At 33.3% G+C, this 26,515-nt stretch overlaps 1 protein-coding gene across 1 annotated transcript in view; it reads right to left on the bottom strand.

The window, feature by feature from the left end:
- The window catches only part of LOC147074694 (uncharacterized), a 68,182-nt gene extending 42,734 nt beyond the window's left edge, over positions 1 to 25,448 (bottom strand). Inside the window, exon 1 of the mRNA XM_085943452.1 lies at positions 25,184 to 25,448. Coding sequence (XP_085799578.1) covers positions 25,184 to 25,448 — 265 coding nt within the window. The remainder of the gene's footprint in view (positions 1 to 25,183) is intronic.
- Between the last annotated feature and the right edge of the window lie 1,067 nt (positions 25,449 to 26,515).

Below are 26,515 nucleotides of genomic sequence, written 5' to 3'. Positions count from 1 at the left end.
ACCTGATCACCTACCTGTCGTGTTGTTTCGTTCGATTAATCAAATGTTTGCAACGTAAGAGGGGCTTTTAATTAAAAAAAAGAAATTGCAAAACTTGTCCTGTATCATTTATAAAAGTTCAATATTGAAGAGTTTCTTTCAAAAATCATGAAATTACATGCTTATCTTATAACTACGTGGAAAACCCATCCAAGGATGCACGAAACAATAATTAGAATGTTGCATTCTTAAATCTTGTGAATTATTCGCTGAATAAAAAAGTAGTTAATTAAAAATTATTAGCAAGTTACTACAACAGTAAAATATCTTGGAGTGATCCGTGACGCCGGTTAGTAATTAAAGTAATACCTACTTTGATTTAAAATACAAAAACCGGTCGACAATCGTAGCTCAATTTGAAAAGCACTTCAGAGAGTATATTATAAGAGCCAATAGTTAAAATTTCGTCGTAATTAGTATAGCAACTTAAGCATAGTGGTCTATGTGCGTGGGTGCGATACCAGAGAGATGCAAAAAAGATTTTCTCTATTGGTTATAATATATTTTCTCAGAAGTGTTTTCAAAATTATATATGATCGAAACGCTTGTTAATAGTACAATTAACTGTATGATGGCATCTACAATTATTTATTTATATGCCTCATGTAAAATATGTAACAGAAAAAATTTGCTTCAATACCCCTATAAAGTTGGTACTTAATTATTTTATCAGTATTTTTTTGCCGATGCCAAAAAGAATGTCTTGCATATGTAAAAAGTTATTTATAAGTACAATAAATAATTAATTATTTTTTCAAAATATTCTATTAAATCTTTTTTATGCTTTGAAAAATGTTCCCAAATATTTTAAGGAAAACTTCCATTAAAATTAAATTAATAAGTACTTAACTATTTTTTTCATTGCATAATTCGAATTGACAGCAATGCTATTTTCATTTGTTTTGTTCATCTGTCACCAGCTTATTTTTTTTAATTAATGGAAGCCAGTGCAAAAGTAGAACCTCCCAAAAAAATTCCCATCTAAATCGTATAAATTGTATATTTCATACAATGGAAAAAGTAGCCTGCGGCGCAATTTTACTCATTTCTTCATAATTTAAAAAAGCTTATTTAAAAAAATAACTACTCATCAGCAACATCTTCTTGGCTACGTGTTAAAACTGTGAACTAACATGCTCCGCCCATTTTTAACCGCGATTCCATTATAAACTAACAAGCTCCACCCATTTAGTAGACAACAGCGCCTAGAAGCGTAGCCAAGAAGATGTTGCAGAAGAGTAGTAGTTGTTCATGGAATTGAAGGTATATTTTTCCTAAGTATCAATTCGGTAATATATTCCTGCCACCTCATTAAAAACTAGTTGGGAAACTCTGCTATCAGTGAGTGGTGCCAAGGGTGGGAAACCGACCGGATGCCAACTAAAAATTTTGCCCCCCCCCCCCCCCCCCCAAATAAAAAAAATAATTTTTAAATGGAAATACGACAGGTAATCTGCATACCAGCCGACTGCACTTTTGACCAAAAATGAGATTTTGATGGCATTTTTTAATAAAGCATGTTTTCTATGTCGACACAAAATTTGAAACTCCTAAACCTATAAATAAATGCGTTATCGTTCTTCACACAAAACACCCTACTGCCGGTGCCAAATTTCTAATATCGTAAATATTTTTTTTTTATTATTGGTGTATAGCTTTTTACATTTGGATGGAGCTCCGGGGCTGGGCCCCCTATCTCCTTCATCTCTTGGTCGTTGATATGAAAGCTTTGGCTGTTAGTAGTATTAGTTAACAAGTGGTAGAACAGATGTACATGATGATAACAAAAATATTATCTTCCTCCGATGTCCGATTGTATCACCCGAGCAGTATTTTATCTTTTATACATTACATCCCCCTAAAAAGTCAGGGGAGGAAAGTTCCTTCCGTCCGCGCAATAGCGACGGGCGGCAGGTTGCCCTTCATCTTGTTTTTATCCTCGGGGAGGGGTCGAACATCAGTAATTGTCTTTTTAAAGGTTGGTTTTTAAACAGAGGTTTAAGTCGCTCGGGTTGAGGGAGTCTGTGGTAGAGATGTGAGGGGAACTATGGTGGCTTGTCGTCAAGGATCGCCCTCGGTCTCCTATAGACGTTATCTGTGTCACTTTTTTCGTAAGTTGATAGGTTTAGGATGGTCGGGTTAGGGTGGCCTGTCATGGATTTGTAAAAATGTTCTGACAATTTCATGACGTGTTCGTGGATGGATTCTAAGTTGAGATCTCTGTGAAATGTCGTAAATGGAACAACTCCGCTCTTTATATAAATTTTCTTTATATAACAGTGTATTAATTCACAGTGTTTCACTTTTAAATTATTATTTTTTATCTCCTTCCTGAGCAATTTTCCCAAATGGAGTTAGCCGGTTTGCTGATTAAGCAGTAAAATACTTGAAATCGTTATTTTATTCTCATCAAAATCAAAATGTTACAAAAATCTTTTTAAAAATTAAATATAGTCTATACCTAGTGGCCAAGGGTGGAGGTAGGCTGTTAAGATCCGACATAAATAGTGCACACTAAACTTTGTCAGTCATCAGTATTTGTTTTCATTGAAATAAGACTACAGTTTACAGATGGTGTTGGTTAGTTTTTAAAATTCAATTAAGCCCTGCAAAACCAAGCCTAATAGATAATAGTAAAAAAATACTCGTACATCCATAAAATATCTAAAATTATGCAATTAAATCATACATGAAATATTTTAAATAATTTCTTCTTCGACCATGTCCGATCCTAATAGGATCATATGGGCCTCCACAGAGTAGAGGTTTGTATTAACAGACTTTGTCTTTACGAGAAACGGTAATATTTTTTATCTTTTATGGTTTGGTTTAGACAAAAGCTTAATGAATTAAAAATAAATAACCAACAATATGTTATTAATTCACCGAAAACAAGTAAGTATGAATGTAAAAGTGTGCACAATTTTGTCGTATCGCCCATAACCAATACCAAATCTATTATCGTTCGGTTTAAGCGGAGTTTTAAAAAATAGTTTTAAAAACTAACCAACACCATCTGTAAATTGTATTCTTAGTTCAATAAAAAGAAATACATAATATGACTACCAAAGTTTAATGTGCACTATTTATGGCAGATTTTAACAGCCTACCTCCACCCTTCGCTACTGCTATACCTACTGTAGTGACTCCACAGAACCGCACTCATAAAATAAATAGCCTTAACTTAAATTTTTTTTAAATGGAGTTTATTAATATCTTTACTATACGCGACAATTTCATCTTTGACGTAGATGACTACCTGCTGAATAAAAGTAGGTAGGTACGCCAATTATTTACGCACACCTGACAGGTAAAACAATCTCGACCTGTGTCCAGATTTCAGCCTGTGCGAAAAAGAACGACGATCTCGCGGAAGTCCGAAACACGTTTTAAATTTGGGGAATCGTTTTGAGTAACAGCCCGGCGGTAAAAAGATGGTATATTATTTTTTAAAGAGGGCTTGTTGTGTTGTGAGTCTCGTACAAATTGAATTTATTGACTCAATTGATTCAGATGATTACAATGAACAAGCAATTCGCCTTTCATACTTTGAACGTATATTTTACTCAATTTTCCACAGATTTCTCGGTGCTTTATTATAAGTATATACTGTCAGTGATGACTTGCGAACGTAGTAAAGTATACTCAAACTAAGAGCGGTATATCTTAAATGGGGAATGGGACAACTGGACGCCAGGACAATTGGACGCCGTACTGTCGTAGACACGTAACCAAAATGTAGACGAGTAATTTTAATCAGTTTCTATCTACTACTACCTAGTAGTTTTAATTCATTTTACTCTTAACATAATGTTTTTTTATTGCGGATTATATTGAAAATTACTATGCCTAAGGCTTTATATAACAATACTAGCTTACCCGGCAAACGTTGTTCTGCCATATAAATTATTTCTAGTGAATATTTTGGTTGTTAAATAAAAAATAACGAATGTATCGTAAGTGTGTGGGGATGGGATCTATGACAGAAAGAGGAATAGAGCGCTGTAGACGATGACCGCCGATAAAAACAAAAAAACATCAACCATTCATTTTCTCAATTCAAAATGAGTAATGATGTTCATAATGAATGAATTACCTGTGACAGGATCTCGTTGTTTACTGTTTATGCAAAATCCGTTTTGTCCCTTCCAGAAAATTAGCGGATATTGGAGAGCGTCGTATAAACGGTGTGTGTCAGCGATGAACTCTTATTGTTTCTTCTTCGAATCACAATTTCTCGCATCCATGTGCGGTCGCCAACCATGATTACAGCAATGTCGTCAACAATAGTTGCATTAAATCGACGTAGTGCTTCCAGCTGGTGTTTTATCAGGATTGATGACAATAGCGTGATTGTCACTTTGCAATTCGTGCATGTGTGCTTTGGAGAATTTCAATAATTCATTGTGCTCATTCAACAGAGCGTCCAGTTCGCCGACGATGCGCCTGGCATTAGGCGAATTAAGGCTATTGTAGCCGCAACGTGCATCCACATGATTGATGTCCTCACCGCCGCCGCGCCCATGAAGTAGATTTGTAAAAATGTATGTGGTTCGTTTGGCATTGGCAGCAATGAGCCTACTTTGTGGTATACTTGGCCGTTGATTTTGAACGTAGAATGGAATTGTTGACCATTTGCCGCAATATTGTGAACTATTTCTGTTGCTCCGAACGAAGTCATTTGGAAGCATGGATTAAAAGTGCGAATGGACTTCAGGAACAGGTTTGAATCTGGAACCGTGCCGATGAGCAAGCCGTTCAATGGTTCTGGTGGTATCTCAATTTCTGGTAGTTGCACTTTTCCTGATGCGCATCACATCCCGGCTGACTCATGTTTGAATTTGAGCGCTTGACAATGGAGACATTCTTTGTCCATAGCACCAATCAGCACTTTCGGATGAGCGGAATATATAATATCTGGCTCGTACTCGAATGCGAGACGAAGGAACGAAGCGGATGTAAATGCTCGATGTACTTGTTGGCATTGTCGGTCATTTGCTCTGCGTGTGTTAACTACGAACCGGCGCGCTTGGCTCCGTTACAATTGTCGTTGTTGATTTCGTTCAGCTCGTGCCTCTTGTGATTGAGATGCACGCAATTGCGACATGCTCACACGCACGTTTTTTTTATCTTGTTGGATTTGTTCGTCTGTTCTTTCTGCTCTACTATTTTGCATGTTTGTTGCTTTATTCGTTCGACGGCTCAAATGGCCCCCCTTGCGTCTTGCTGGCATTGTGCACTGTAATACACGCACACAAAAATAGATAAATTAAAATAAATCGTACAAAATTTTGCACGCACTGCGTTGTGATATGCCGAATGAAGTGTCAAAATGACGCGACGCTTCTCTTGAATTCTTCTCGGACGTAGCGCCATCTGTCATTCAACAACATAAATAATTTCGTCCTGTTTGAAATACGAACGACGGTTAAATTTGTTAATACAAAAATAATAAAATCGCGATTAAAAAATGGGAGGGTGTAGGTAGAAGGGTGAAAATTTGGGGTTATATGTATTTTTTATGGCAAATAATAAAAAAAATAGAAAAAAAAATTGTCAAAAAATAAAATAATTTTTTTTTGGATAGAGATACCCTAATCACCTAGCGGCATGAAATATAGTTGTTGACCTATTCTCATACCTAACAAATATACATAAAAAAATTCATAAAAATCGGTCGAGCCATTTCGGAGGAGTTCGACCACAAACATCGTGACACGAGATTTTTATATATATAGAGAAGATAAAACTCTTTTTCCGTTGGAACTTAAACATATGCACGATAAAATCATTATTTACGTGTGCATATTTAAATTCTCATCAACTAACAAATCATAATATAATAATTTAAATATAATTAAATATTTTTTTTAAAAGTACCTAGCGTCTATTTATTTTCGAATTGCGTGGCGTCCGGTTGTCCCTGCGCCAAATCGTCCTAGACCCCTTATATGGCGGCCAATCAATGATTTAAAGTTTTCTATACTATTATTAATATGTATAATTTTATTTTCACAAAAAAACCATTTACATACTTAACCATATTTCAATGCTCTTGTTTTATAAAAAAAAAATCAGGGGCCCGTTCTACAGACGTATCAGTACATATGTACGTATATACCTATAGTTGATTTTTACAACGTTTTTATTAGGTCGTATTCTTGTTTGTCCGGTGGTTGTTTATCCAGTATAAATCTTGCAATCGATTTTTAACTAACTTCCCAACTAGCTAGACATTTTAAACTTTTACAATATATCAGAACACGCTGCCAGTGCATTCTTTTAATACTGTTTAGAATTGAATTCATTTTCAATTAATTCTGTTTTGTGTGAAAAGTTATTTCGGAGGAAATCCGTAATCCAATCCAATATTATTGGTTGCTAAGGGGGTGGTCCTAGCAACTAAATTATTAATATATACGTGCGTTACTATGGAAATCAAAATGACATTTCAGTATTCTATATTAATTGTTTGTTTGTTGCAAAATAGCAAAAAAATGATTTGTTGACAATTGCCTTATTTGTCCTAAATTATTAATACATAGAATTGTCAAGTTTATATGATTCAATAGAAAATTTTAAAACGTGGCGTATAAAAAGTTCTTTTTATTTTGTAATTATTTAAGGGGGAGAGGCATAGAAATTCATTATCAAATTAAAGCTTTAAACATATTTTAATCGATCGATACCTATCTAAATACAATGGGAAAAATAAAATATATTTTTTTATTTCAAAGAGAAAGCGACAAATTTGAAAAAATGGCTAAAAATAAGGGTTTTACTAAAATAAATATTTATTGTTCCAAGTAATTTCTTGAAACAAAATTATCGATTTAATGTTGTTTAATAAGTTTTCTTGGAACTAGTGAATCTCTCTTGTCAATTAATTATAGTTTTAATGTTTTTTTTTTCAATCTAAAATCAATCGATTTTTACGAAAAATAAAAATGTTCAATTTTCAATAATTGCATCAAGCGAAAACGTGGGCCTGTTCAATATATTTTTCTTACTTTTTAGATATATTTAACGTAATATTTTAATTTATATTTATTATGCTATTTACTAATTTCAAATTAAATACAGTCGTCAAGGATGTGCTGCCTCTAGCGGCAACAACGTGCGATACCGAAATAACTGTCATCTGTATTAGATTCTAGTTCGCATGAATAATAGGTACCTACCTCGTATGTAGATACGTGCGGTTAGAATGCATGCACATGGTAATATATTTTATTACGAATGGTCTGAAACAATTTGAGAAATTTATGTTAGCATTTATATTAAGGTGTCTTCTCATTTGTTTACTTGTATATTGATAAAATAAAGCAAACATTCATCAGTCAATTTCAATACACTGCTAGCAACGTTCCCTCTAATTTTTCTATTGTGTGTGTGCGGATCATCAATTCACGCATTTGAGCAGTGGCGTAAATAGGGTTGGTATCACCCGTCAGTCGGTGTGGTAAATTTACACCCCCCCCCCCCCCCCCACAAACAAACACATACAATTTTTCATTAAAACTTATATTGTTAATTTCAGCGATTTTATATAATAATAACACTAACAACGATAATTTTTGAAGTACCTACTTAAATAAAAAATAGGAAATAAAGAAAAAAAGTAAAACGCCCGATCTGGTCCCACAAAAGCCAATTTGTTGCATTTAGAAAATTTGCGGCGTCATACTGTCAACGTGAAGATGTTTTTACTTCCTTAGATAATTCATAATTATCAGCTTTGTATGAGCTACCAATTTTTTTAATTTTGCTTATGTGTTCCTTTCTTTCATGGCCACTCTTGACTAGTCATATAAATTCGGTTAAAGCACACTTGAGTGCATGGCAACCTCAGTTTGGGTAACTGCTCCTGAGACATTCTCAGTTATAAAAAAGCAATTAGACGAAATAATGTTCGCGCTTACGTAGTAGGTAGGTACAAGTTAATTTTCCTGAATCATCTTATATGAAAAGACATACATATCCTGAAAAACTATCGCGTTTGATATATTATATGCATTGAATTCTATTACCATTACTTCAAGTGAATGTGAACGCGAATTTTCGCAAATGAATCTAATTATTACCCCAATAAGCAGTGGCGCACCCAGGATTTAATATTGGGGGGGGGCCAAAGGAGGAGAATGTAAATTAGTCCCATAGGCTCTTTTTCTTCTTCACAGCCTAATTTATCGTTTATCGGTCTTTTGTCTATTGCACTCGGTGTACCTAGACCATGGTCCCCACATCCTGAAACGGGCCCACAGGCTAGGATATTTGGCGGGCCCCCTACCTACCGCTAAGATTAAGGGCAGTGTGAAACACTACATTAACGTTTTTCAAATTGTGTTTTAGTTGAAATTAAGGGTACTTATACAGTGAATTATTGACGATTTTTAATACATCTACTTTAATAATGGAGCTGTCGAGTATCGACACGTAATAATCAAAAAATATATTGCACAATTATATAAGTAATTGAAAATGTTCATGGCCATGAAGTGTAATAGCGCCGCAGGCGACTTTTTCTACTATTAAAGCTACTTTATGATGTGTGTTTATCTCACTTATCTGGTCAACCCGACACGCCGGGCCCCCCACAACCCGGGCCCCCAAACTAGAGCCCTGTCAGCCCTCCCCAGCCATGACCAACACCACTCCTGAATTAAGTTGGACACCGAGAATTTTTCGACAGTTCATTAGGGATTGGGTTTCTAAAATTTTGTTTGTTTTTTTCGTTTTTTTCAAAATTTTTGTGTTAGAAATTAAAATCTAAGAAATTTTTCTTAAAAGGGTGCTGGAGAATTATTACAAATCATTTTTTTGCCGTGTTTTTATTTGTCTAAGCCCAAAGGTATAGTTTATTGGCTTTCAATTTCAATGTTTAAAATCATTCTGATAATTTTCATGTTTGGGGGATGCCAGGGCCCCTCGATCCAGGGCATATCGACTTGGACACTAAAGACGTACCTAGTGCGTAACGATTAGGTGGCCAATCGACATAATTAGCATACTATTTAAAAGTGGTAATTAAAAAGCAATTATCTAATCAGCAGTCAATGTGTTAAGTAATTAACATACCTACTTAATATATATTCATTGAAAATAAAATTGATACAATGTTTGTAAGTAGCTACATAAAAAAAAAAATTACTTATAAAATATCTGCAAACTAAATAATGTCAAAATTAATTATAAAATTAATTTGGGATATACCTATTCAGATTTAAATAATTAGATCAGTCCTTATTTGGTTTCACTTAACCAGTTTCCAATATTTGTATAAGTAATCGGAAGTATTTACCTACCAAAAATAATCTCGACTGGCATATTTATACCTAGTCACAAATCAAAACTGGCGCAACGTTGCTTTTTTGCGATGGTCCGAGACCACAGAAAAGAAAAAAAAATATTTCTGAGTTCCCCGTCTAGCCAATTCAGCCAGCATTGATGGCAGCTAGCATTGATATATTACTAGGTAGGTACCTGCACAACTGACAGATGCTTTCCAAATAAGCCCTGCAGTGTGCCTGCCTACATTTATTATTATTACCTACGTTTTGTGAATGCCAGAAAAAATAAATTATCAACACATTCGACGTACTGTTTTGAGTCCCTATGGGTCTATTCTATTCAGATGTTGGGTATATTTTCTTATGATGAGAATAAATTATTATTGTCAATGTTTTGGGTATATTTAATTATTTTCAAATCACCAAACCGGCTGTCATCTTCGGATTGTTCTAATAATGTATTGATAATATTTATATTTTTACTTAGGTAACCTAATCATTATTTTCTAAAAATGTGTTGTAAAATAGTCTATGACGCCATTTTTATGGAGATCGTGTGTATGGTCTAATGATTCCATACCTAATTAATTATCTTCATTACTATGAGAATGTCAATAATTCACAGATTGTTATCACATATAAATATCATTACACAATATTATTATATGTATATATTTTTTTAATATTACTATAAAATCCAAATTCTAATACAATCCAATCCATTCCAATTAAACTCACATAAGTAATTATTATAAGGTACTACCAGGTCGATGGTCCACGTATATTTTTATAATAATCTGACAAAATATAAAAAAGTCCGATTGAAATAAAATGCAAAAAATATATATACCATTGTTTAAATAATAACTGTAATTATATCACCTGTTTTTAGATTTTTTATTAATATATAATTACAGTGACATCTAGATAAGATGCCTCGAAGATTCATTCAAATTGGATTGTAATTGGAATTAGATTCTGATATAATTTTGACCTATATGCTTTGTAATTCGGGGAATAGATGGCTCTATAAAAACGAAACTTTTGATGACATCCCCCTTAATATTATCAAGAATTCTATTTTAATAATATTATTTCTTAGCAATAGAAAATATGCGTCAGCAGCGTAAGAAAAGTCCAAAAATTATAAGTAATGTAAATTAGGTAGCATTTAAAGGTGCATGTTGGGCACGCAGAAAGACTGCAAAAAATCCGACGGACGAAGAGGCAGACAAAAGAGTAAATGAAATGGTAAAATACCGGATATGTCGCCCAGTGATTGAATACCAGTTGGAAAAATACAATCAAGGGACGCTCTAAAACTCGCTAGATCAACCTATCAATTAGGTTCGGCGGATGTATGTTGCAGTAATTAATTAGGGACCAAGAATAATGGAAAAAACCTGGGTGAGCCTTCATCCATCAGTGGATCAACCCTGTCTGATGATTACAATAATAGGTTTACATTCAGAGTTATATATTATTTATCACGCTCCATTAAAAATAATATTTAAGCATGATGATGAATAAATTACGGTTAAAACGTCATGGCTTCCGGCACTATCAGCAAAATCCAATATTCGAGCCGGTATCTCTGGTCGGAACGATTGACACATTACTCTGAGCAACGTTTGCTCTTACCTAATCGGATTTTTTTTGACATTTTGAGAGCAACGTTTACATTCATACCTACACTACATTTCATCATAAAACATATCATCTCTTGATAATGGTCTCTGCAACGAGCCCGAAACGTCGAGGAAAGAAGGACACACAGTGGAAACCCAAAAATCTACTACGATAAAAAAAACCGTGAAAGCCTCAAACATGATATAGGAATTATATCCTGTAAGATACCTTTGGCCCGATCTCTTTGCTTCGATTTTAGTCAATTCAATTAAAAATATATGTTTTCGAATATCAATTTATTATACATCGATACCTTAGTTCAATACAACTCAAAATTTAAAGGTTTTGAGTTAAGAATGCCATTCGATGTAGAATGGTCTTCTTTTATAATTCAGCAAAAAAAATTGTCAAAAATTTCTTCAATGTGTCATATATCGAATAATCCTCTCTGACATTAATCAGTAATTTCGTTAGGTAATCAAATTTATTGGTTAATTCTTTATTAAACTGTACAATTTCATTGTGCATTGGTGAATTCTACTAAATTAAATATAAAAAAACGTACACTTTTATCGAAATCAAGGCTTTAAAATTAAAATGAGAATTTCTGCAAAAAATTCAAACGCCATTATCTTGGAACAAGGTTTTTTGAGTCGTTCCCCTATTGAACTATGGTATCGATATATTTTAATTAGTTATATTATAAGTACAGTAAGTTGATATTATTATTTGTCATCGGCTACGATATTGTCATAATTTATTTACGAGCGAGAAGGAGCACTTAATAAAAGTATTTTAGGGGTAAAATAAACTCAGGTGAGGGCCAAAGGTGAGCTTTAAGCCGCGGGAGGGTGTCGGTTTAAGAAAGCGATAAATCTCGCCGTACCGTTCAGTATATTATATTGTATATATGTAATATTATAATTTATATTTTTAATATATTTGTTTGATCTTTATCGCGGGAGATATAAATAATTGCACTGCAAATAGTGTCACGTGGATATGATTTATTCGCGATATAATTGCTCTTTGGTTAAATTGCGGGGTGTTTTTTCGAGGGAAAAAATAGTACAATCAATTTTATTTATGACTGTATTCATTGTTAAGATTTTAGTTTATTTCTTGTGTTAGTGTTAAGAGTACAACTGATGCAGCTGAAATAGTACTATAGTAGAATTGTTGAAACAATTCAGCTTGAAAACATCACTGACGTTTTATGACCCTACCGAAAATAAAACCCATCATGAAAAGCCTATCTTTCTAAGCAGACATATCGGTCTTTTATGACTGATGTAATCACTAAAATGCGTTTCACATGCCTGATAAAAATGACATCATGAACGAGCATGTCTCACAAGATAGTGTTGCTACAATACTGATCTACATACTGTAGGTTTGACATGTAGAGACGTGAAAATGGAGCCAACCTCTAATTACTCCAGGTTAGAGCGAGATGAAGTGATTAAGTAAGTCTCAAAAACACAAGTAAACACCTGGTTGGGCCAAATGCTAGCCCTCATCCTTTCTTCCCACCTACCCTCGAATCTCTATTTATTATTGTCGCCAGACCCAGGGCTACCGAGCAATTACGGGTCATCAGGCTACCGTGATTGAATAACATTCAGAGTGTTGCAGTGTAAGACAATGGCATTAAAAACTTATCCCAATTTAAAAAACCGATAAAAGAGTAGTAATTTATCATTTGGAAAACTATTATTGTTTTAAATTAACTATTTCTTTTATTCAACAAATAATTCACAAGATTTAAGAACGTACCATTCTGATTATTAAACACACATAATTCTGAAAACACTCATGAGAAAATATAGTTAATAGAAAAAATCTTTTTCGAGAGAAAACAGTTACAACAGAAAATATTGGAGTGATCCGTGACGTCGGTTAGTAATTAAAAGTAATAAATACAAAAATCGATCGCCTACCGTAACTCAATTTGTAGATCGCTTATGAACAGGTATTAAAACGACCAATAGTTAAAGTGTGTCGCAATTAAGCATGGCAGTCGTAGCATAGTGGTAATAATGCACAGTGTGCGAAACCCAAGAACGCATGTTCGATTCCTGCCAGGTGTCTTACTTTTTTAAAAAAGATTTTATCTATTGGTTATAATATTATATTTTCTCAGAAGTGTTTTCAAAATTATTTATGTTATATAATTAGAATGTTACATTCTTAAATTTTGTGAATTATTTCGTTGAATAAAAAAATAGTAAATTACTAATATCATAATATACTTAAACCGAAATCTGAATACAACCTACTTCAACAAATAGTATATCGGATCAACTAAATTTATCCTGCGGTGCAGGTTTATAAAACCACCAAATATGCGTCTGTCTGCAGGTTGAGTTTTTAATACGTACTTATTAAAGGTACGTAGGCATACTTACATGAATTACATTATGAAAAGTGCAAAACTGTATCCTGGGGGTCAGTTCGTGAGGATGGATTATGACCCTTTTATGTCTGAACTGTTCAATAATAACATACGTAGTTCACTGAGTTATTTATCACGATAATATCTAATATAATTATAAACAATGATAATTTAATATTGTATAAAAAAATATATAATATGTTATATTAAATCGTTGTCAAACAATTAGTTTAAAAGATAGAAATATAAACTATAATATACTGTTAATGAGAGAGTGATGTCCCGTGAAGGTGGAGAAGCCATTGTATATGGCAGTGGTTGGAAAACTCATTAGTCAACAGAGCCAAATATCAACAATACAACGATTGAGAAATTATTTTTGAGAGCCAAATTTCTTAAACTTACGTGATATCATTCTTAATACAATTAATGATCTTATTTATTGATAAAAATTAAATTGTAGGTAAGGTATCTATAAAATTAAATCATGACAATGACTGACAAATACTTGAATCGATGGCCTTGCATCTCCTTGAAAAGTTTGGATAAGTCAGGTTTGACGTTGGTGTTGTTGTTTTTAATTTTAGGCACGATTTTAGGTTCACATCAATAAAACGACTTTTCAATTTACTCTTGAAAAGGTTCATGCTTGAAAAAGACTGTTCGCATGAATATGTAAAACCGGAAAGGGGAAGAATAGCAAACGCTAGTTTTTTCAACTGATCATATGAGTCAGGAATACTATTCCAGGTATTAAAAATCATCATTTCTTCCTTCTCCCAGGTCTTTCAAAGCAGACTACTAAACTTGTGAGCTCCATAATTCTTTATCCATAAGCTTGTAGCTGCATAGTAATAGCGATCAAATATCTATTGTTTAATGTATCAAATTACTCTGCAGTAATATATTCCCAGCGAATCAATTTCCAGCAAACAACTCTTAGCTAGATCAGCAAGTTGATTGGCAATATTAGATACGGTATATTATTACATCATATCACAGCACATTATATCATTACGGTGTATTAGCCGAATAATCATTTTTCATGGTATCATATTTTCTTACGACTGTAATAATAAATAATATTTCATTTCGCTACTCGATTTAAAACGGTGACTCTATAATTAATTAGTCCAATATGATTATGTACCAGAATTTATTGTTAATGTGTTACTTTTATTGTATAAATAACGAAGAATAATTTATCTAAATGTCATTCGAATCCAAGTATCTAGCTCGTAACTATCTCAGTAGATTATATGTAGTATCATTGTATAATATACTATTGTACCGATACGCTGCTAATAAATCTCACCCTGCTACATCGTAGACTTCATTACCATCATCCTCAACCCACACATCGAACACCACAGTAGTGACCCAACAAGCTTTATCTATAATAGAGTTGATAATCTTTAATCACCGATTCCATAACTTTGCAAATGTCTGCGCACAAAGTTCTTCTTGACGAATGATGCAATGGTAAGCAAGTATCTCGTGATTTTTTTCTCTTTCAAAATAGCAACAACCCCTTTTCTTATGCCGGTCATACTTAACGCCCCTTTTGTTGAAATTAACACAATTTTATCGATTGGAATATGATGTTTTTCCATACAATAAATTACAACATTTGCGATATCCTCTCCACCGGTTTAATGTTTGAGTGGCAATAATCCTACAAGTTCTTCTTTAGGACCTGTAGATAAATCGTACAAAATGTGAAACTTGTGCTGTATCATTTATGTCACAAGACTCGTTTACTGCTATTGATAAAGCTGAAAACAATTTAAGATCTTCGACTTGCTGGTTGGTTATATTCTAAGATATTTTGACTGTTCTATCTTTCACTGTTTTAGTCCCTTACGTGGTCATTTGTGGCAGAGCCACACCCAAGGGGCCAAAGAGCCACATGTGGCTCGCGAGCCGCGATTTGCCGACCACTGGTATAGGGGCAGCATATTATAATGAAGGAATGGATAGGTACAAATATTATGACAACTTTTTCTGCAATGGAACACTTCGCAAACCCGGAAATTTTAACGGAAGCTTATTTTTTATGTTCCTACATTTTTTTTCATTAAAACACATTATTTATTTAGCAATTATTATTACAATGTTTTTATAAGCTCGTATTCTTGTTTGTCCGGTGGTTGTTTGTCCAACTAACTTCCCGACTGGCTAGACATTTGAATCTTTTAGAATATATCAGAACACGATGCCAATGCATTCTTTGAATACTTTTAAAATTGTAAAATTGTAAAAATGTCATTGCTTTTAGCCATCCTTAAGCAGAATTGTATTCATTTTCAGTTAATTCTATTTTGTATGGAAAGTTATTTCAGAAAAATCCGTAAAAAGTAAAAGACTATTATTGGTTGCTAAGAGGGTGGTCCTAGCAACTAAATTATTAATATATACGTGCATTACTATGGAAATCAAAATGAAATGTCAAAATGACATTTCAGTATTCTATATTTTGTGTGTTTGTTTTTTATTTACTTCATATCGAGTACAAGTTTGAGCATATTGAGCATAATAATTCAACAGAAAATTTAAAAACGTTGTATTTAAAAATTTCTTTTTATCTTGTAATTATTTTAAAATATAAAACTAAGTATAATATAATATAAACATAAACATATGAATAAATTAAGCACTTGATGATTTTGAGCCCTTGAATTGCATAATATCTTCTTGATATTCTTGACTTAGGAGACGATGCTATCACTTTCAATTTAAAAAATAATCAAACCATAAATATCCTAACATAACTAATATCATATTCTTATACATATTATTGTAATGGTGATTTACAAGTATTTTTTTTACAATGGTGCCTCCAGACCCGTTAATGCCACAGACATCCGCGTACCCAAAACCACAACTGTTTGAGAGTAGGTTTTATGGAAATGCTCTAATAATATGAAAGTCAATTTAAAGATTTTTCTGTATTTTTCTGTGTAAGATAAAATGGGTATATAGGTAAATAGATACTTAGCGTATTTTTGCAGACAATTTGAAACTAAAAATGAAAGGGGATGGAATTCTACTAGGCAATTCTGCTTAAGGGCGGAACTTTGCCTAGAGAAGTCACTGTACTGTGACTCCAATATACAAGAACGTGGGCGGAGACTGGCTTATATTTTACAGCGGATGACACAGTTTACAAGAAAGTAATGTTCGACGTCTCCAGTGAGAGTCTGGAGTACATCAATATATGGTCCTTATCCGACTGCCCAGGTATCCTTTCAATTAGCCAATGCCTCCAGGTTAGGTACCATGGCCCAATATCTAAGCTTACGTTTTTAGAATTTTTGGTCAGCTTGCATTCATACGAGGGGGTGGTCTGTTGCAAATATGTACAGAAACATAAAATTTAATATAAAAATGATATTAGCTCAATTAGAGCCAACTCCTAGTTATAAGACTGTCAGAAGCCAGTTCCAGCCCAATCTCTGAAGAAAGGACTACTAACAAACCTCTTTGTGATCTCCCGAAAAACGTTAAAGTGGAATTATTTTTATGATGCACGCAGTACACACATTAGAAATAATAATGGTGAACAATAATACGTTTTCTACCCAGAACGTAAAAATATTGATATCGCTCAAAATTTTGGTTGCAATTAATTGGTTTTGTAACCCAATGTTCTCCCATATGTTTGTCCACGTAAATAGTTGGTAACACTACCTATATCATTACATAAAATGCTGCCTAACTCTAAATTATATTCATCAAATAATAATTGTTCCATTTTGGTCGTAAAAATTTACTTTCGCACACGTTTTTAACATGTTATGTTTTATTACCGCACGAGGTAAAAAATTATTACTCTGAATTTAGGCACAATAAAAACGTTTTTTGTTTGTATTGTTTTCAGCCACACACAAAACAATGACAACATTCAAAAAATAATATACGCTCGTTATTAAAAAAACACCTGTGAATAAAATTACCATCACTATTCTGGAAGAACAATCACCAGGTAAAGTGTGAAGAAAAATTTTACTCGGTAGAAATCGTTTTACATAAAGATTCCGGTGACTCACAACAAGAATTATTCATACATAATTTGAAAATACCTCAGATATATAAAGAATCTGTGGTACTGTTCGGTTATCAGGAATACAGCGGAAAACACATTTTGAAAATACCCGATATACTGGATTATTTGTTAGTTTGAGTTAGTTTAGGTTAGGTTAGGTTGGGTTAGGTTAGGTTTGTTTAGGTTAACCTAACAAATAATCTAATTTATCGGCTATTTTCAAAATGTGTTTTGAAAATTGAACCCGAAACCACCGGATTCACGCCAATGTGATTTACTGATTAAACTACGGGCATCCTATCTAATTATGATAAGTAGCATTCAAAACATTTATTTATATACCGTTATAATCTCGCAATTTAAATTACGTAAAAACACCTTAAAAGTAATATTTTTAAATATAAAAAAACACGTAGGTGTAAAGTTGTTGAAACATGGATGTCATTTTTCCTCCCTTCAATGTTGTGCTGAGAGTAATTAGTATCCCTGGAGCAACTTCACAAGACCTCGATTGGCGTGCACTAGAGTGTTCCTGATTCATATTTTAATATAATATATTATGGTCAATCCTCGATGAGAAACGATCTTCTCGCTTGCAGTAAAATGCTACAAACTTTTTGAAAGCTGTTTTTTTTGTAAAAGATAATCTAAAATTAGTCCATCAAGAAATGGTCCTTAAAATTTTTCTCGATAAAAACTGTACCGGAATCACTCCGTGAACCAGAGTCTGTCAGATATGACGTGATGATGGAGACTAATTTGATGAGCTTCTACTTTCTATGATAATGTGGTCTCCAACACTTTCGTTTCGGGCCATTTGTTGGCCTGTTGACGTTTCAAACCACAGGCCAACAAATTAGAAAAAAATCGGAGCTAGATTCATTCTTGTCAATCACGTAACAATGGGTGAATAACCAAATAATGAAAACAAATATTCTTATTGAGTGAACCCTCTAATATTTTCACATCATAATATGAGTGTAATACAGAATCAAATATAAAACTATACAGAATCTATGTGACCTAACCTATATAATATATAATAAAATAAAACACAATATGTAGTAGGTACTTGTTATTATTTTAATATTAGGCAGGACCTGTTTCGTCGGCTTCAAAGAGATAGTATCAACTGATAAATAATATACAATAATACAGCTGATATTTTATACTAACAAATTATTAAGTGACAAAAATTATTTTTAAGATGTGAATAATATTTTTTAAAAATTCTAATAATGTCTCTGTTCGAAAGTAAATCAAATAAATTTATCAAGCGTATTAGAAAACATTATTATAATCACATTTAGGTACTTAAACTACATAAAGTAATGTCTTTATTTTAAGACATATTTTAACTATGTTCCTTTCGATAATTCGCCAAATGATTATTTTCCGACTGCCTTTCTACAAGGCATGCTTACTTTTCACTATTTTGAATCTCGTAGGTCACAAATGCTATTGAAACATTTTTGCTTGCTATCACGAGGGATGGTTTCTAATCCTGGCGTCCTAAAGAATTTAAATTTACATGCGTCTGTCAATTACCAACGTGGTCGCAGACATGATTTATTTTGGATCGGAACCGTTCCCTCGTGTCAATCAGGCACCATTCGCGAGGGGTGCAAGACTAGTGAATGGGGCGGCTCTCGTGGTGCAGTGCGTAAGGCGCTGGCCTTCCACCTGAGAGTTCTGGGTTCGATTCCCGGTGAGGACACAATATTTATGTGTTTTTCTCAAAGCCTGGGTGTTTCTGATTGTTCAAATATTACTAACAACCACCTTGTACGAAAAAGCAAGGACAAGGTTATTAATAATTCTAAAAAAAGACTAGTCAATGCGCTCTCCAAAAACGTAGACATTTTCAGTGCTATGTATTTCGTAATAAAAAATTTATTTTTCTGTATTAAATTGTCCTTATGTTTTATTATTATTATTATATATTCTCTTCTTTTCTGTTGTGAGGGTAATATTTGTTATAATGTAAATCTCATGTTGTGAACGTCTTGAATTTAGATTTGTTATATCCACAATGTTTCATTTTCTTAAATAAATAAATAAATTGAATAGATAAAAATATTGAATAATACAAAGGCTCTTCTATAGAGACAAATAATGACAATTGACAGACGCAAACAACAACTGAAGAGTAATAAATACGTAGCGAGAATTTTCGGGAATTGCTAATCCTGAATATTTTCTAGATTCCGCGGAATATGTACGAAGTACTAAGTGAATAATATGGTACCTAATCCTGCCGGGGCAAGTCGATTTTTCATATGTAAACACCGCATTAGCGTAAAGTTTGATAGTAAATGCGATAGGCTACATCTAAAAGCAGTAGGAAAAAGTACGGGTACCTAATAATAATTAAATTCAACCTATGTACACAATTCTTGCACACTAGAACAAATCGCATCTGCGCAAGTTCATGGTTGAGTTTTGAATAAAATCAAATTCTGACACTTTATTTACTCATAAATATTATAGATAAAACTCAATTGTTAGTATACTTTACATACAAATAATTACAAGATAAAAAGAACTTTTTATATACTTACCACGTTTTTAAATTTTCTGTTGAATTATATAAACTTGACAATTCTATGTATTCATAAAAAAATCTCTTTCAATACAGTGAAATGTTTTTAGAGATTCATTATTATTTATAATAATTTAGAACAAATAAGGCAATTGTCAACAAATCATTTTTTTGCTATTTTGCAACAAACAAACAAATATAGAATACTGAAATGTCATTTTGATTTTCATAGTAACGCACGTATATATTAATAATTTAGTTGCTAGGACCACCCACTTAGCAACCAATAACAGTGGATTCGATTACGGATTTCTTCCGAAATAAATTTTCATACAAAAAAGAATTAACTGAAAATGAATTCAATTCTACTTAAAGATGGCTAAAAGTATTAAAAGAATGCATTGGCATCGTGTTGTGATATATTCTAAAAGTTTTAAATGTCTAGCTAGTCGGGAAGTTAGTTAAAAATCGATTGCAAGATTTGTATTGAATAAACAACCACCGGACAAACAAGAATACGAGCTAAAAAAACGTGGTAATAAAATAAATGTTACCTATATATTTTAACCGTTGAAGAACCACTCGAAAAATTGCAAATTACAATACTTTCCAGCAGTTTGCACGAATGAAAAAAAAATGATATACATTTTTTATGAACTTAGCTGTTATTGTACCATTATCTCTGCTTTATTACATTTTTGTAAGATGATTTATAATATCATTATTTACTTACACACAATATGGAGTTACATGTAACTTTGGGTGATTCGTGTAATTTCTATACATAATGCGTGATTATAAAAATCCATTACACAGCCGCTGATGCCTGCTCAAAGATTGCATTCAAACTTCGCGTTATATTGAATGGGAAATAGTAATTCAAATAATGATGTATTTTAAGACAATTTTGAATAACATGATAAGTTTCTTTTTGTTAATGAACTGCTAGAAGAGATTTTTAGTACATTTGGTCATCTTCTTGCAGGCAATAAGAGACAAACTAGCCTCGTATCTAATTAGTGAGTCACGAAATTCGATTCTTACCAACTAACTCAACATTACGTCGCTATAGGATTGGTTTCTCGAATATCCGTTTTTGTCAAAATCGACCTTTTAATGCAGAATATTTTTTTTGTATCTAAACGGACTAGAACCATCATTTTCTTTAAATCACTTTGTAATAGTAATGAATACATCATTCATATACTGTAAAAATAACTATTTAAATATCTCCATGTATTTAAATATAGGATTATGAAATTTGTTTTTCGTCTCCTAAACATTTGGTCTATTCGGGAAACCAATCCTACAGCGACGATTAGTCGTCACTGTGTCTTCGAAGTCGCATTTTTAACAAAAATTCACAATGCAATAATTCGTCAAACGAATTTTTTCTACAAGGCATGCTCGCTTTTCACTCTCTTGAATCTTGTAGGTCTCTTCAGCTTTTGAGAAATTTCTGCCTGCTATCACGAGGATAGTTACCAGACCTGACCTCCTCGGCTCTCGCGGTGCAGTGCGTAAGGCGCTGGCCTTCTATCCGAGAGTTCTGGGTACGATTTCCGGTGAGGACACAATATTTATGTGATTTTCTCAAAGCCTGGGTGTTTTTGAATGTTCAAAATTACCAAAAACCAGCTTGTTCGAGAAAGCAAGGACATGGTTTTTAATAATTCAAAAAACAAAACCTTAACGTCCTAAAGGATTTCAATTTATATGCACCTGTCAATCACCTACTTTATCGCAGTTATGACATATTCCGGGTCAGAACCGTTTCCTGGTATCAAACTTATCAGGCAACATTAGCGAGGGGTGCAAGATTGGTCAATATGCTCCCAAAGGCATAGACTTTTTCAGGGTTATTGTTTACAGCGTATTTTTTTTTTGAAATTTTATTTTATTGTACAATATGGTTTATGTTTTTCTTCTCTCTTGTGATGGCAATATTTGAAAATTATTATATTAGACAATAATTATGAATTTTCATTTGACTTTTTAATAGAACCAATTTTTGTTCAATTTAAATCTCATGCTGTGACCGTTATTTCTACAATGCTTTAAATAAATAAATAAAAACATGACAGATCTCAATTACATACAATACTTAGAACTATACGGACACTCTCTTACGTATAAAAAAGGTTTAATTTTGTAATATTTACAAGGACTGTTGGTATATTAATAATATTGCAGTCATGCCATAAATCAATTTATCGGCGAATAAACCTAATAGCGTAGTATAAAACGAGTGTATATTACAAGAGTACGATATTCTGTCATCTTTTCGAAATGCTCCCATCCTGAAAATCTAAATATAGTCGGTAAATAGGTTGTTTGGCGTAATGACAGTGGTGTGGTAAAAGTAAAACAGTAGTAATAGCAGTGAAACAATCACAAAAACATCCAGGTTTTGAGAAAATCAAGTAAATGAATTGTGACCTAACGGGAAGCTAAACCTAGAGCACCTGGATGATACGCCAATCTGTGATCTGCTACAACGGCCTACGAAGAGAAAATCCTACGGACCAAAAGCTAATAGTTTGAAATACCCATGTTAATGCAAGTTGTTGATATGTACTGTCACCATAATAACATTTATATAATATAATGTATAAAAAAGCTTGTAAATGTATTCATTATTATGCATAGGTTAACGTGATTTAATCAAGGTTCGGTAATTTTTAATTCAAATATGTCGCCAGTTCGGGTACGCAATACATGTACCGCAGTTATACTGCCTGGTAGAATACTCACCTGCGAGTCACAACACATGTGAACAGTTATCGCTTGCGCGTGGCTTGGCTGTCTTAATTATTAAGAATATTTGTATCGTCCACGCCGCGCTGTTTTCTCCTTTAAACATGACGCATTGCAATTTCAAAACGAAGGTATTTTTTTGGTCCTAAAACAAGGATACCCACTAGTCATTGAAGTTATACACGCAGTTAGTTTGAATGCCTCACATCCCTTATTCCTGAGAAACTATTAATGATAGCAATAATGCATTTTATTTTATTTACCTTGTATGTCATCCACGCAGGTTAGTCGATCTTCTCTGAACAGCGGTTTCTTGAGGGGGCACCTACATGCGCATGGCGGGGGCGCTCCAGGAGGGCGGTCGCTCAGTGCGCTGCCTCCACTCACCTCCATGCATTGGGTTACCCCACACTCTACACCTAGAAAACAAATAGTCACGATTTGGCATTTACCTAGTGGAAAACTCTAAGGGCTAATCTGTGTGCTATATACAAATACCCATAATCTCACATTGGAAAAATCAATCTAAATTTTGTTACATGGGTAGGAGAAACCTAGGGGCAGCAGGTTATATGAAAGTATGGTGAAGCAGGCAAGTATTGTGAAAAAGTATGGTGAGGCAGGCTGGTAATCAATTTGCGCCAAAATTTCCATGTTAACATTATATTATATGGGTACGTTTTAATGACCAAAGTAAATCCTCCGTGATGCCCTGCATTTTTTTTTATCGCGTCGCTATTTCTCGTTAGTTGTCGGCTATTGTTGGTCTGCTTCATTTAGTTCTATGAGAAAGCCGATTCCTTGCCCCTCTTTTTATTTAACACCTCTATGGGAGAAACTAATAAACCCTCGAGGCCTAATGATACCAACAATCAGACCTGATCAAAGTCATAAACTCTAATGTATTCAAGCTCTGTACTATTCCATTTAAGTAGTTTTTGCGATCCGGGTTTCGCCTTTCGGCATCTTCAAGCGGCGTGTACACTCACCAAAGGCAATTGTGACCTTTGACTTGATAGGTGGGTAATGAAGTTTTTACCTACTTTATTGTATTGATTTATTATAGAAGCTGGAGTTGAGATTGTTCGTTGTCAGTGTGTTGTTGCCTTTGGTGAGTGCACACGACGCCTGAATATGCCGAAAGGCGAAACCCGGGTCGCAAAAAACGACTTAAATGGAATAGTACAGAGTTTGAATCCATTAGAATTTAAATTCAAATTCCATCAAGTACCTTCAGTCGATAGTATTAAAGCCATAAACATTTCATTGCTCTCGTTTGACTTGGCATCTGTTAATTATTATAACAGAATGTATGAGTGGATGATATGTAACATTTTAATGAAAAATATTTCATTTTAGATTCATTTGTATGAGCTAAGGGAAGACGAATTTATTGACTTTCTTTATAAATGTAGTGAAAATATTTACCATGTCAACTTGTCAGTTTATTAAAATAAACAATAATGTTATTTATGTAATTAAATAAAAAAGCAAAACATTGGGTATCTAATTTACTATGGAATTTATTGTCAAACACTTGAATTATACACTTTGATATTATATTATAGCAATACTTAGCAATGTTTGCATGTGTGGATGGGTTACATGTAAATTGTACGTAGGTACTACATTTTGCCGTAGCCCAGTTTACCGTGAGCTGTCTTACCGGAAAGAGATTCTAGTATATCATTGAGATTTTTAAAAAAACGCATTTTTCGTAGAGCATTGTAGACAGTAATGATTTTTTATTAATTTTATTAGATTCAATAATTTGATATATATTGGTATCAAATGTTTGATAATAACACTATCATTATAATCATATATTTGATATGTACGAATTGATTGGAGAACCTTATCAGAATTTTATATAAATTATACTGTTTATTCTGTGTTTTCCTTGAATTCCGGTAGTTTTTATTACGTACTTTTAAGTGGTTTATTTAGACAAGGAATTCATTTCAATATTATACAGCCATGTATTTCCGATACAACATCTTCCGATAAACTCTGTTACGGCCAACTGCATACGTACAAATTTCCGGACACAGTGTGGACGTGTATTTACTAGCGGTTAAAGTTGAACCATTTTATAAATTATTGTATGTGGACATCTCTTCACTTGGAATGTTCGGCAGTTTTGTATTAGCTTTAATTTGTTACTTACAATAATTTTTAATATTGCCTCTACGTTCTCATCTCTCCCACGGGTACCTTAACTTAACGTCATGTAAATTCAGTCAAAGCACATTTGAGTGCATGGCGACCTTAGTCTTGGATAACTGCTCCCGAGACATCCCCAGTCATAAAAATAAAAATGATGCTTCACATCCAAACGTAGGATTCTGTGATACGCCCGATTAAGACCGGGTGTGGTGCGGGACGGATGTGGTTTGGTGGGGCCATTAACTTCAATATGGACATAATAATTATATAAATTTAATTTCAAGTGGAGATATTAGAATAACATTTTGCAAACGCCTTACCAGTAACAAAGAAATAGTCGCCATCTTCGTGTCTCGTAACATTTAACACATCGACACCTCCAACAGCGGGTAATACAGCGGCCGAAGTAGCGGGTAGCTTCACGACTAGTAGAGCGTGTACCAGTACTGTCAAGAGTATTTGAAACGATGTCAGATATTGCCCGATCTTAACTAGATGCCTTTTGGTGTAATTGTGTTGTGATGATAAGTGAAGTGTTGTAGTTATCAGCGCGAATTTCGCGCTATTCCCGCCGCTTTTCAACATTGCGGCTTGGTCGCGGAGATCACCGCTACCCTCGCCGCTAGTAACTGTCGTCTGGTTGGATTTCGTTTATATAGGTCTGCCATGACTGATGGCCTTAGATTATATCTGAAATGGAGAATAAAATGATATTATAATATTTATTTATGAAAACAAAAACATTATGGACATAACAAATCTAAATTCAAGACGTTCACAATATGAGATTTACATTATAACAAATATTACTGTCACAAGATAAAATAAGAGAATATATAATAATAATAAAAAAACATACTTAAGTAAAATAATTGTACACATAAAAATAAAATTTCAAATACAAAATACATAGCACGTCACTGAAAATTTCTACATCTTTGGGGAGCGCATTGACTAGTCTTGCACCTTTTGCTAATCATCGCTGTAGAATTGATTTTTCGAATAGACCAAATTTCAATGCTCAGTAGACGAAAAACAAATTTCATTATGCTATATTTAAATACATGGAGGTATTTAAATAATTGTTGTTTTAGAGCATATGAACGGTGTTTTCATTACAAAGTAATTTTAAGAAAATAATAGTTCTGGTGCATTGAGATACAAAAAAAATCATTCTGCATTAAAAGGTAAATTTCGACAAAATCGGATATTCGACAAACCAATCTATAGCGACGTAATGGCTGATAGGCTTGACACGAGAAACGGTTCCGATCCAAAATATTATATTATATGGCACAATAAATTTCATAATACAGTATAATTGTATAATTAATATAAAGGGTTATTTCGCACGATTTACATTTTTATATGCCTTTATGGATACCTTGCATTTACTTCCAAGGTTTCTAAGTACATTGGCACGCAAACTACTCTACTTGATACTCTGCCGGCTGAGAAAAATGACTTATTGAAATTCGTTTACCCGCATTATTGTGTATTCAGCTAGATATAATATATGGATAAAAAATTGATCTGATCCGACCACGGGAAGGTTAATTTTTCAGATACCTAGTCATATTGATAATAGTTTTAAACGGTTAATTTTTTATTATGTAGCCAGAAAAAAAGTTTTTAGGTCAATATTTACCAAT

This window comes from Rhyacophila brunnea, unplaced genomic scaffold (genome assembly GCF_057557595.1).
Source record: "Rhyacophila brunnea isolate RB1 unplaced genomic scaffold, BYU_Rbru_1.0 scaffold_16, whole genome shotgun sequence".
Lineage (NCBI taxonomy): Eukaryota > Metazoa > Arthropoda > Insecta > Trichoptera > Rhyacophilidae > Rhyacophila > Rhyacophila brunnea.
Note: the sequence above shows the minus strand (reverse complement) of the source record. Positions and strands in the feature narration are given on the sequence as shown.